Raw genomic sequence first — 13801 nt, 5'->3', positions numbered from 1 at the left:
TGATACAGACCATCAATGGGCTAATGTTTTCACAAAACCTCTTTCTGAAGATAGATTCAAATTCATTCTATATAATATTAGTATGGAATTGTGTCCTGAATGAAATTATGATCAATATCTATTTGGTTGCCTAAAAATTGAACTACCCGATTTACAACTTCTCACAAGTCAGAAATTGAAATCATCTAGAAACATCTGACCTACTCGGTTCAGAAGTTTGTTCTCTAAGATGAATCAGAAGTTCAGTAGAATAAAACTGCTAGTTCACGTTAACTTGAGAATTTGAGCACATGCTTAATCTCTGAAAGGTCGCGCGTGCAAAGCTAATGAGTCATAAGTCATTGGTAACTGTTGCATTAATTTCTCTATGTTATCCCTAAATGTCTTTAATCATAACGCTACTATTCCTTGGTCACCTAAACCTTTTTTTACTCCACAATGCATGCGAATCTATGCATTGGTTACCCTGGAAAAACGGTTCATTCCCCTCGTATCTCACTTATAAAAACTTTTCCTGTGTCAAAAATCTTACAGTACCCTAAAACAAATCTGTGTTAGTTTTTCTACTAAATCTTCATTTTTGTCATGGCCTCCCAACCAATCCTCACAGTGATCAAAGAAAAATACTTATGGTTAGCCAGAAGCAATGATCACTTTATCAACCATTTCTATCAAAAGGATGGAAACCTTATGTTGTCATTCTTAATGGTCCTATCTTTATCAACCTGGTAAAAGAATTCTGGATTAATGCTTCAGTTAATGAATACAATCTAATCATTACTTCCTCCATCCATGAATTTTAGTTCACCATCTCTAAAGACCTCATTGCTGAAGTATTGGGGTGTCCCTCTAGGAACAATGTTGCATGTCTAACCGTATTTGACTATGCCAATGCATTTGTTATTCCAAATGACCTGAGAAGACTAGCTCGTCGTATCCGCAACAACCCATACTATCTCTCTCCAAAAAAACAAGTTTGGTTTCGTCTCATTCTCTCGAACTTGATTCCTCGAGGAAAATTCCATAAAATCTTGTTTGCAAGATAAGGTTCCTGATCAACCGTCTGGAATTAAACAGGCCAATCAATCTTGCTGCCATTATCTTTGGACACTTGAGAGAGTCTCTGAAAGCTTTCAAGTGTGGTCAAGAATTCTTCATACCATATGGAAGAATCATGTCCGCTATGTTCGAGTCAGCAGGCATTGTGAGCACACTTCTCTCCACAGAACTTCTAAACAAAGCAGAAGTACTGCTTATTGAACCTGGTGAACGTTTTCCCTTCACTGGTGGAGACTATGAGTATGATTACTAGGAGTCTAGGTCTTAAGATATTAGTGTCTGTAAACTTCTTTTTAATGAATGTTTACCTCTTTGTTTGTCATTTCTATCAGGGATAACATTGATTTTAATACTTATAACTATTTACCTGACTAAAAAGCTCATACATTTTTACACCTTTTTTATTATGATAAAAAGGGGGAGAATTAATTAAGTATTGAAATTTCGAAGTACTCGTTAAAAGATAAATATCTCAAAGGAGAAAGCAATAACATGTCTGATCCTATAAAGCATAAACATGTCTGAACCTATATATGATATTCTGATCATGAAACACATAAAGGAAAATACTATTCTAAAATGATCTGAACATTTCTAACAAGTACAAAGTACAAAAATTTTCTTTTTGAAAGTCTGCAGATAAACTCTAAAAGAAAGAACTTATCAATAAATGCACAAACTCATTATGAAAGATCTTCTAAAGCAAAGTGTTATATATGATATCTGAAAGAAAGATACTTCAGAACTTCTAGAAGATGCAGAAATTACTCAGGGAAGTTATTCTTTACATTTCTCTTCAAGCATTCATTTCAGGGGGAGATTATACACCTCAAGGGAGACTATTTTTCTAATATACAAAATTTCTGAACAAAACGTAAATATTTTGTCATCATCAAAAAGGGGGAGATTATTATAACATAGTTTGGTTCTAATCATATTTGTAGTGTTTGATGATAACAAGCAAATAAATTTTGTATAAGTAAATGTGGTACTCTAATTATATGTTTCTGATTTTAGAAGATGATTCAATACAAGTACCATCAGAACTTGATATGCAAAGATGAATAAATGCAAAGATACTCAAGGCTTAAGGGAACTTCTGATAAAGCACCAAAACCGCTGCATACGTACTAATATAGAAGATGTATTCCTAGCTCAACAGAAGATCATGAAGTCTGATTCAGAAAGAAATATACCATTAAAAACATAATCATTAGCAAGGCGGCTGCAACACTCAAAAAGTGCAACTCCCAAAGTTGATTGAAGAAGCTATCCGCATGTAGCTCATTGGAGAAAACAAAACGAAGAGCAAACACGCAAGCATTAAATGTTTCGTTCAAAGATCAAGTTTACGAAAAAAAATTAAGCTATATGTTCATGTTTGTTTGAAACAACTACAACAAACACGCGAACATCATTAATCTAAAAATCATTAAAGTGTGAAGATACATCAAAACTCGTTGAAGAAAAAGTTTCATATCCATATTCTGAGTTCAAACTCTCTGTACTAAATATTAGTGAAATATCACAGTTGTGATCAATGCTTTTTAGAAGCAATCTTAAACACTATCATTTGAGGTTACTCGGTAACAGATCCTTGAGAGACCAGTTGGGTCAGAAGTCTCAAGAAGTCTAGGACTAGTTGAGTCTTAGAAGTTGGTTAGTCACAAACAGTTGATTTGTGCAGATTGTTAGTCACCAGCAGTTAGCTCGTGCATTGTATTGTTAGTCACATTAGTTGGTTGTGCAATTGTAATCAAGTTCTGGTTATAGTGGATTAAGTCCTCGTTGAGAGATGCAAATCACCTGTGGAGGGTGGACTGGAGTAGTTTGAGTTGCAAACGAATCAGGATAAAAATAACTGTGTTTTATCTATTGTTGTTCAACGCGAAAAGAAAAAACTTATTCACCCCCCCCCCCTTCTAAGTGTTTTCTCAACCGTCATCCTTTACTTGTTCCCCCAAATTGTGAAAAATGTCAAAAATAGAACAAATAGAAGTGAAACTTTCTTTTATTTATTTTTGAGCTATAAAATAAAATTGTGATTTAAATGGAAAATATATATATATTTTTTAAATTAATAAATAATTAAAAACAAAAATTAAAGTTAAATATAATATTTTTGTGATTTTCTGAATAAAATGAAATTAAAAATGGAAATAGAGTTAGAAGCAACGAAAAGGGAAAAATGTCAAAATGTGAGAAAGGTATGATTCAAACTCAGATCTTCTCACATAGGCAACTCCTTACATTCACTTCACTAAACATTGGGTAATTGCACTCATTCGAAATAAAATCACATTTGCAAATATATGAAAGGTATCACAAAATCTCTTGATCCCATGCCTTAGGAGCTCAATGAAATGAATGATTGTGAATTTTTTGACTTAGTGGAATATGTATATGAATGTGAAGCACAAGCCAATTAGGGTGAGATTCATGAGGGCAAATTTTCAGGGTGCAACAACAAGTAATATAAATGACAGGAGATCTACTTCAGGGTATTGTACCTTTGTAGAGGAAACTTAGTTACATGGAGAAGTAAAAAAACAAAAATGTTGTATCTAAGAGCAGTGTAGAGGCTGAATTCTGCTTTATAGCCCGGATTATTGTGAAGTATTATGGATTAAAAAGTTCATGGAAGAATTGAAGGTCTCTAGCTCATTACCAATTAAAGTTTATTGTGATAATAAAACAGCTATTTCCATTGTCAATAATCATGGCAACTTGAGTGGGAGTGTTGGAAGTTATTAGAGAGGTTAATACAAAATCAATAGATTATGTTGTGTTGTACAAGCTTTTATTCTTTGTAAATAATAATTAGTAATTAGTTGTTTTCTATCTTTACCGTATTATTAATTAGCATTTATAGAAAGAATAATTGCTTCAATTCGCCAGCTAAATCAATTCTTATTGTTCTGTTGCTTGTATGCAATAAATATCTTCATGTATTATTAAATAAATCAAGGTAATACAAATTGTTTATTCCTTTATTAACTGCTACACTAGAAATAATCAAAATCACTTCTCTTAATATAAATATAAGCAGTCCATCTGTCTTGGGTCTCAACCTATACCAACTCATCTGTAATTTTGTCTCCTGAATATTCACGGTGTGCCTCTTTCAACTCTTCAGAACTCACTTCATCCTTTTCACGTGACAAGTTATTATCATCGCCACTCTTACCCCAAACTACACTGAATAATCCCAGACAGATTATAAATGCTCCAATTGCCCTGCAATTTTTTGTAAGAACAGCTAAAAAATTATTTGAAAATTTAATTAATTTTAAAGTTTTCTTACACTATAGTTTTTATAATTTACCTTCCAAGTAGGATTTGTTCCCCCAATATGGAACCCACCGCAGCAACCATTATCATGCCTAATGGATTGAATGCGGTAAAAAAAACGGGTCCCTTCGCTTTCATAATCACTCCCTGGAGAAAATATCCTATGCCGGAGGAAACTACCCCCTGTATATATGATTATTATAAAAATAATTAATTTAATAAAACAATATCATAATTATTTAACATATAATTAAAAACTAAATATACCCTATTAAATTGCAGGATTGAAACCTGAGACCATGAGGAGGGCACACCCTCAAGACTCAAGCTTTCACCACTAGGTCCCACACGCACACATTTCATATAACATGTATTTATTATAACTTTAGAGTTTGGTTGAATAATCTTACCGCATAAATAGCCGACATCAATTTTATGTCCCACTTGAAAATCAACCAAGCTGCATGAGGGATTCTTTTTCCCATCATAAAAGCAACTCCTAGGCCTTCTACGGTACCCATGAAGCATATCAATGAGGTCAAGGAGAGTCCTGCTGGATAAGACTCTAGTGTAATAGCCTAAAAAACAAAGTTTTGTTGTCAAATTCAAAATATATTTAAAAAATCTTTGGTTGACATAATTTTCATTTGTTGGTAATTGAAATTAATTTTAAAATCTCATTATTTGTAGGTAGTTGAAATTCAAAATATATTAACTTACTTGTATAATTATAAAGACGGCACAACCCGTACATGATGTAAAAACGAGCAATGATCCAAATAAAACATGTGAATCTCCATCGTGATTATTGTTGTTGTTTTCTCCAATGACACCAAATAGAACCGGGCCTTTAATAAAGGTCATCACCATAGCTCCTGAGATCGTGACTATAGTGCCTAACAACTTGGCTTGACTTCGTCTATTTCTAAGGTTTATCTTCTCCAACCTAGACATGAGAGGTTTTTTAACTTTTTATTACCTTTATACTAAATATGTTTTCTTTAATAGACAATTTTCTTTAAGTTTTCAATTTTGTTTATAAATAATATAATGTGTCAGAATAATTATTTAATAAAAATAATACATGATTATTGAATTTAAATGTAAATCTAATTTATAAATTTAAACAATAATATAAAGTTACCTTAAAAGGAAAGCTAGTACAAAGGTAAGCGCAGGAATGCTATTAGCCATTGCAGTGGCATATGTGGCAGTCGTAGAATGCATCCCCAAAAAGAATAAATTTTGGTCGATAACAGGCCTGTTTATAGAATAATTATAAATCAAATTTCCAAAAAATTTATGTTTTATTAGTCAACAAACAATGTAGAATTAATTAATAATATGGAAGTAATTACTGAATACTCCTTATTTAATTTAGTTATTACTTCTCCTAGAATCTAGGATGGTTGTTATTTTAGTTACATAAGCTAAATAATTTGGCTACCTATATAAACCTTAGCCATGCATATTATAAAGAAAAATTTTCAATGATACATTCAAATACATATTATGAATTCTATTATGGTTTAACTAGGAAGATTAATCTTCTGCCTATATCCTTTCCATTCTTTCATTGAGCTTCAACACTAAGACCAAGATGATCCCAACAAAACTCGAACCAATTACAATAATTCTGATATCAACAACAACAATTAGAATGCCAACAACAAAATCATCAGCCCCACTTTTGATCAATCCAGACCCTACTACTTTCACCGTGTAGAGGATCTAGGCGTCACTATTGTCTCTCCCCTACTTTACGAAAATAATTATGAATCTTGGAGCCATTCCATGAAACATGCTCTATTAAGCAATAATAAGATAAAATTCATTAATTGAAAATTCATAGCACCAACTACGGATAATCCCTTGTTCGACATATGGAAACGGTGCAACAACATCGTTCTTGAATGGCTTTCCACTTCTTTATCGCCTGACGTTCCTCAAAGTACCATATACATTGACAATGCAACTCAACTTTGAACAAATCTTTTTAATCAATTCTCCAAAGGTGATCATTTATGTTTATGTGATTTATTACACTAAATACATTTCATTCACCAAGGTTATAAAACCATGAGTGCATACTTTAATGAGTTGAAGACTATGTGGGAAGATATGGAATATGGAATATGAAAACTTCACAAATGCCTCCTAACACGAATGTTGGAATCAAGCCATGCTCAGTAAATTACATGCCTTACAAGCTAACAACACTTGGATCCTTACTCATTCACCACCAACCAAGAAGGCAATAAGGTGTAAATGGGTGTATAAAATAAAGCGACATGTTAATGGATCTGTAGAAAGATATAAAGCTCGATTAGTTGCTAAGGGTTACACATAAACTAAAGGCATTTACTACATAGACACTTTCTCTCCATTTTCCAAAATGACAACTGTTAGACTTCTTTTGGCTACAACTGCTTCCAAACAATGGCATCTTATTCAACTTGATGTGAATAATTCCTTTCTCCATGGTGATCTTAAGGAGAAAGTTTACATGACACCATCTCCAGGGTTTGTTACACCAATTCCTGGCCATGTTTGCAAACTACAAAAACCATTGTATGGCTTGAAACAAGCCAACAAATAATGGTTCTCTAAACATTCCACCTTTCTTCTTTTCTTGCATTACAATTGATCTCCTTCAGACAATTCTCTCTTCACAAAAATCACCAACCACAACTACACCATTTCACTCACATATGGATGAACTGATCATCTATTGCAATGACTTGGAAGAAATACATAAGTTGAAATCAACACTTGAAATCACCTTCAAAATTAAAGACCTTGGAAACCTCCGATTTTTCTTATGCATTGGAGTTGTTTGTTCCTCTTTTGGTATCTCAATTTTTCAAATAAAATATGCCTTAGATTTTCTACATGACACAGGCCTTCTTGGTGTAAAACCTGTTCCCACACCCATGATAAAAGCTCACAAATTCTCTATTTCTAATAAATCTTCTCCACTAATCTAACTGCATATAGAAGGCTCAATGGGAGGTTAATTACTTATGCACGTACGACCTGACCTGATCTAAGTTACTTTATTCAATAGCTAAGCCAATTCATGTCTTATCCTACCACCCTCCACCTCCAAGTTGTTCATCGTGTTCTTAGATACATCATACAATCTCCCTCTCAAGGATTGGTTTTTTCTCCACTTTTACTATCTAACTCAAGGCCTTTAGCGACTCATATTCAGCCTCATGCATTGACACTCATCGTTCAATCACGGGATTTTGCATCTTCCTATGAGACTCACTAATTTCATTAAATTCTAAATAGTAAATCACAGTCTCCCGTTCATCCTCAGATGCTGAGTATCGTGCACTTGCTTCTATTGTTTGTGAACTTCAATGGTTGATATACCTTCTCAATGACTTCAGGGTCCAGCTCACCACTCGTGCTCTTCTCTACAACGACAACCAATATGCTCTCCATATTCCTGCCAATACCATGTTACATGAAAGAATGAAGCACATCAAAATTGACTGCCATGTTATTAGAGAAAAGTTCATCGCTAAGTTATTCCAACTATTACATATTCCCAGCTTTGCACAGCTTGTGGACATCCTCGCGATGCCTCTTGAACCTCAATCGTTTTCCTTTATTTTATCCGAGATAAGCATATCCAACAACAAAGCTATAATATAAGCTCTAGCTTGAGGGAGACTATTAAATATTCCTTATTTGAGTTAGTAATTATAGTTATTTTACTTCTCCTATAATCTAGGAAGATTGTTATTTTAGTTACTTAAGTTGCAAGTAACTTGGCTACTTATATAAACCCTAACCATGCATATTGTAAAGAAAGGCTTTATATGATACATTCAAATACATATTATACATTCTATTAGTAATTAAACTTACTCTAGCCAACTGAGAACGAATATCTTCCAGAAAATTGAGAACGTCATTCTTGGTCTTAATTTCCTGTTAAATAAAAAGAAAATTTTAGTTATCTATTGAAATTTTAACACTTAAAAGAACATATTTTTGAACACATGAAATAATTATATTATGTATCTCATTTCACAGTATTACATTTGTGTGTAACAACAAATCAAATTATGTGTATGATGAGAGAGAAAGTCTCTCCCACCTCTCTCTAGATTCTCCAACTTTTTATGGGTTTCAAGGAGGGTTCATCAGTTTACCATGGAGTGGCAATGTGCAAATAGGAAAGGATTTAAGAATTTGGTACCAAAGTGGGACTCTTTCTCATTTGATAGGGTGCAGGGTGGTTTGTCGAAGGGTATTTCTTCCATTTTCTTCTTTGAGTTTTCGGAGAGGTTAAGAGAGGCCGACATTTTCAAGCTACTTGGGTGCATTGGTGATGTGGTGGATGTGGTTATTCCTCCTCGGATAAATAAATTGGGAAAGTGGTTTGGGTTTGCAAGGTTTAAGGGAGTAGAGGACGTTAGGTTACTAGTTGTGAAGCTTGATAACATTTTGATTGACAGCAAGAACATTCATGCAAATCAACCAAGATTTGACTAGAACGGACGCAAAGTAGGTCTAGGGGTCGGAGTGGGTCTGAATTCAGGTTTCAACAAGGGAGCGGGGATAAAGAAGATGGGCGTTCCTTTTGTCGACAAAAGGAGTTTTGTGGGGTCCAAATCTTTCGCTGATATTGTCACGGAGGGGAAGAAGATCATTTTTTACGAGGATGCACATTCGATTGAGTTCAGTTCTATTTACGAGGTTGGAGATCGTTGGAAGAAGGCGTACATATAGGAAGTTATTTTTCCAGGTGCGTCTTATAATATCCAAACTCACTTCGAAATCGATGGTTTTTTCTTTAAAACTACAAAAGTTAATGTAGTTTTACAAAATTACAATGAAAGATTGTAATTTTGATAAACACAATATACAAAACTGTCAAACATGTATTCAATCTTATGTCAAAATAAATAAATAAAATGTATGCTTTAATATAATTAAATAATGAACTTATTTGTGTAATGCTAGTTAGATGGTGTGGTTGAAATGGAAAGTCCATGTATGAAGGACCAAAAACCGTTGTGATAGTGTATGCAATTTGCATCGTCTCATTAAAATTTCTGAAGTTATTAGTTAAAATCTATAATAAAGATAAACACATCAAGACACAATAAACTAATATTAAAGTTATAGAAAACGGATATCAAATACTTTATAAGGGAAAAGATTCATAGATCAAATATTTTAAGGTTTTGAGTTAAAATGTAAGGCTTCTCTCATTATATATTTCAATTAGACAACTAATATTATATTATTTTAAATAAATTTATATTAAAAAAACAAAAGTTAGAGACAAAAGAATAGATTACCTTTCATATAGAAGTGCGAATGGCGTAATTACCATGAAAGCAATGGCGTGTCGATAGACAACAAAGACGAAAGTGTGCATGCCATGGTCCAGGGATATTTTTGTCATGGTGTTCAAAGCTGCAGATGACATTTGTATGAAAATGACAGCAATGAATGGTATTCCTTTTGCTAGCCAAGAGGATAGTGTTTCCCAACTCTCCATCTCCTTCTCTGAAACACATTTTAAATTTAATCAATGTACTAAATTTGGTATCACGGTTATATTTATTTAAATGTTAATAATTATTATTACAATTTAAAAAATAGAAATATATTAAAATAATAATTTTGATATAAGTTGCATATGTAATTTAGAATATAAGTTGATTATTTTGATGTTTTCTAATATCATTTAACTATTTAAAATAAATTAAGATAAAAATATATATCATTTATTTATAATTTCAAATTAATAAATAAAGTAGAAAATAAATAAAAACGTGAAATTAAAATAGAAAAATCACAAATTTTATAAATGATGTCAGAGAGCTTGGGGAGACAAATACTCCAATTTATCTTTTAAACTCATATCTTATAATATTCAACTTCTTCAACAAAATTTTAAACAAAAAAAGTAAATAAAATTTATATATTTAAAAATAAAGATACTTCTTTTAAGACTCCCTTTTCAACAACTCAAGTTTTTCAATATTAATTTCTAATGCTTCAAAATATACCTTTACAAAAAAAAAACATAATTAAGAATTAAAAAACAACAAAATTAAGAAGACAAAAAAAAAATAAATGAAAATTTTTAAAAAAAGAATACTTAAGATAGAAAGAAAAAGAAAACTATAAACTTAAAGAGAAAGATGATTCTAACATACTATTTAATATTTTTTGTGATGATTTAAAGTATGCACATACAGAAGAAAATATAACTAAAATTGTGTGAGAATTAAAACCATAAATTTAAAATTATTGTTTCTTTAAATATTTATACGAGAAATAAAAACCATGAAATAACGGAAGAAATTCACCACTACACATAAAAAGAATATAATTAGGAATTACTAAACACTAATAAAACAAAAACATATGAAAAGAAAAAAAAATCATAGATTTGAGGAGAAAAATACTTTTTGTAACTTGAGATAAATGTTTGTTGAAAATTGTAATCTCCTACATTCATAATTCTAAAAACTTTTGTTGTGATGCTTCGATCAACATTTACGAAAAAAAATAGATAACTAAAAATTAATAAAGATTAATAAAATTAAAACGTATGAAATAATATAAAAAAATCAGAAAGTTAAAGAGAGATATAACTATATCCTTTTATCTATGAAGCCTTTCATATTAGTAATAAGAAAATAAATACTGGATTTGTAAAATCATAATAAGAAAAGAGAAGAGGAGTGAAAGCAAACCTCTAAATTAGACTGGTATTAAAAAAGAGGAGAGAAGGGAGAGCAAATCGATAAATATTATTTTAAAAAAGAAACAATAAAAATGACCCCTAAGTGTAGGAGGAGTGAGATTAAATAGGGAACAAAATTTATAATATAAAAAAAGTTGTTATCGTTTAATTCACAAAAATAGTTTTTTGTTCGCTTAATCTAAATTAATATTTTGAGGGAAAAAAGAGTCTTTTTTTTTTATCCAACTCACTTTTCACTTTCCAACTCACTTTTCACTTTTTATTTTTGACTTTTCAATTTCCAACTCACTTTTCACATTTTATAACTTTATAATTATTATTTCTAATAAATTATTAATAAAAATATTCCAATAAATTATTTTTTAATAAAAAATTATTAGGATCATTTTAAATGATTGTTAATTTACGTTTAAAATAGTACTTAATTTTTAAAAAATTAACTTTAATAATTGACTATTAATAACCAAGAAATATAATTTGAAATAATTTTTATTTTAACATACAATTTATTTAATAAAAATAATAATAATTTTAGTTTAAATAAAATATTTCAATTAAAAGGAATTTAAAAATATACTTGAAAAGGTGTGATATTGGATAAAATACAAAAATTTGTGTTACTTATAATTAACTTAACTTTTATGATTCAAAATATTATTATATTAATATATATCATTAATGAAATTTATACAATTAAAATAATGTTTTCACAATTAAATATTAGAAAAATTACTTTTTATTGATATCATTTCACAAATATATGTCATCAATGTAAATAGGATATATATATATATATATATATATATATATATATATATATATATATATATATATATATATATATATATATATATATACACGGGAAAAAGTATATTATTTATTCAATTATGACATACTTCTATTATTTATATTCAAATTCTATTAGTATCAAATTCTATTGATTCAGATTATTTTGTAAATGATACCTAAAAGAAAATAATGTTTGTAAATAGGAAAACATATATTATTGATTTATATACGAAAAATGATATTTATGATCCAAAAAAAATTTATTCGAAAAAGATATACGAAGAATGATATTTATGATCCAAAAAAAATTTATTCGAAAAAGATATACGAAGAAAAGTATTATTGATCTAAATATGTTTTTTTATACGAAAATTTATAATTGATTCAGAAATTTTGTAAACGATACGTAAACATAAATAATATTTGCATATGGGAAAAATCTATCAATGATCTAAATATTTTTTATATATGAAAAATGATATTTGTGATCAAAAAAATTTTGATTCAAAAATGGTATACGGAAAAAAATTTATTATTGATATAAATTTTTTTATATACAAAAATTTACTATTGATCTATATATTTTCTTAAATGATACCTAAACATAAATAATATTTATATAAGAAAAAGTCATAATTAAAAATGAATGATGACATGTATAGTTACAAACTAAGAAGAATTAATGGTTGGACAGTTAATTGAGTGCTACAGTGGTACATGCATCTATTGTTTATGATATTTAAAAATAAAATTGATTTAATAAAAGAAAAAAATATTATTTTTGAAAAAAAATAAATATTTATTTATTATAAAAAAAGTGGATAGGTATTGAAGGAATAGTAAATTAGTCAGGGATAATCAACAAAGAAATGTGTAGTTATCAAAGAAATAATAATTTATTAATTAAAATAAAAATAAATGGTTAGTGGTATAAATAATAAAATCAAATAAATAAATATATGAAAAACAAAGTGGATTAAATTTAACAAATAAATTTTTAAAATGATAGTTAGTGGGATAGTGGGATAAATAGTAATAAATACATAAAATTACAAAAAAAATATTGAAACAAAAATAGGTAGTTAAATAATAATAATGAAATATAGAAAAATACAAAATTAGCCTTCAATTTGGCACCAAAAATTATTTAGGAGACTTATCACTTTAATTAATAAGAAAAATACAAAATTAGCCTTCAATTTAAAATGAAATCAATAAATATATGAAAAACAAAGTGTATTGATTTAACAAATAAATTTTTAAAATGATAGTTAGTGGGATAAATAGTAATAAATACATAAAATTACAAAAAAAATATTATTGAAACAAAAATAGGTAATTATTAAGATAAATAATAATAAATAAATATAAAAAACTACAAAATTAGTCTTCAATAACAACTTTAATAATAAGATAAGATAAAAAATTAGTGAACAACAAACTCCGAAAGCATGACTTGGATGAACTGAACCCTACTAATAAACTAGTGAATGCTAGATCAAAAATTCTAGTTTAAGCTAAATTGTTTAATATAATTAAAAAATCTTATGGGTTTTGTATGTTGAGAAACATGTGAGGCCTAGGCTACCCCTTGATAAATTGGGGGTAAAATACCCCTAATGACGTGACACTAATAATTAGTCAACTTTCAAACTTTAATATCTAAGTTATTTTTTTACCTTAGGTAAATTTTACAGTTCAAATTTAATTAATTATATTTTAGAATTTTTATTTTATAAATTTACATTTCAGTTATCTTATTTTTAGACTATTGAGTCTAGTCAAAATTATGATTATGAGAGATTACTACGAACATTCTTCTTTATATATTTTTTCTTCTCATTGAATTCGTTCTTTCTTTTTCATTCAATACTTTCGTAATTCAACAACTTTTTTTGAATTTGGTTAGATTTGTTA

The 13801-nt window shown here is 29.2% G+C and overlaps 1 protein-coding gene across 1 annotated transcript; it reads right to left on the bottom strand.

The window, feature by feature from the left end:
* Window positions 1-3989: 3989 nt before the first annotated feature.
* Window positions 3990-11174, bottom strand: LOC131619760 (WAT1-related protein At2g37460-like). The gene is made up of 8 exons (XM_058890828.1): window positions 11085-11174; window positions 9675-9885; window positions 8233-8295; window positions 5495-5611; window positions 5071-5296; window positions 4761-4928; window positions 4385-4533; window positions 3990-4296 (listed from the first exon to the last, which is right to left on the bottom strand). Exons 2-8 carry the CDS (start codon window positions 9875-9877, stop codon window positions 4131-4133), a joined length of 1092 nt encoding a protein of 363 aa, XP_058746811.1. The 5' UTR covers window positions 9878-9885; window positions 11085-11174; the 3' UTR covers window positions 3990-4130.
* Between the last annotated feature and the right edge of the window lie 2627 nt (window positions 11175-13801).

The sequence above is a fragment of the Vicia villosa genome, linkage group LG1 (genome assembly GCF_029867415.1).
Source record: "Vicia villosa cultivar HV-30 ecotype Madison, WI linkage group LG1, Vvil1.0, whole genome shotgun sequence".
NCBI classification, from domain to species: Eukaryota; Viridiplantae; Streptophyta; class Magnoliopsida; order Fabales; family Fabaceae; genus Vicia; species Vicia villosa.
The sequence above is the reverse complement of the archived record's forward strand: the minus strand, read 5'-3'. Positions and strand labels throughout refer to the sequence as shown.

Bases quoted from the DNA above. Each gene is read 5' to 3' on its own strand.
- LOC131619760 (XM_058890828.1), bottom strand. From the start codon at position 9,877: ATGGAGAGTTGGGAAACACTATCCTCTTGGCTAGCAAAAGGAATACCA. The intron at 5,297-5,494 runs GTAACTTTATAT...TCTCATGTCTAG, and splicing joins GTACTAGCTTTCCTTTTAAG to GTTGGAGAAGATAAACCTTA. The intron at 4,534-4,760 runs GTAAGATTATTC...TCATATATACAG, and splicing joins TGATGTCGGCTATTTATGCG to GGGGTAGTTTCCTCCGGCAT.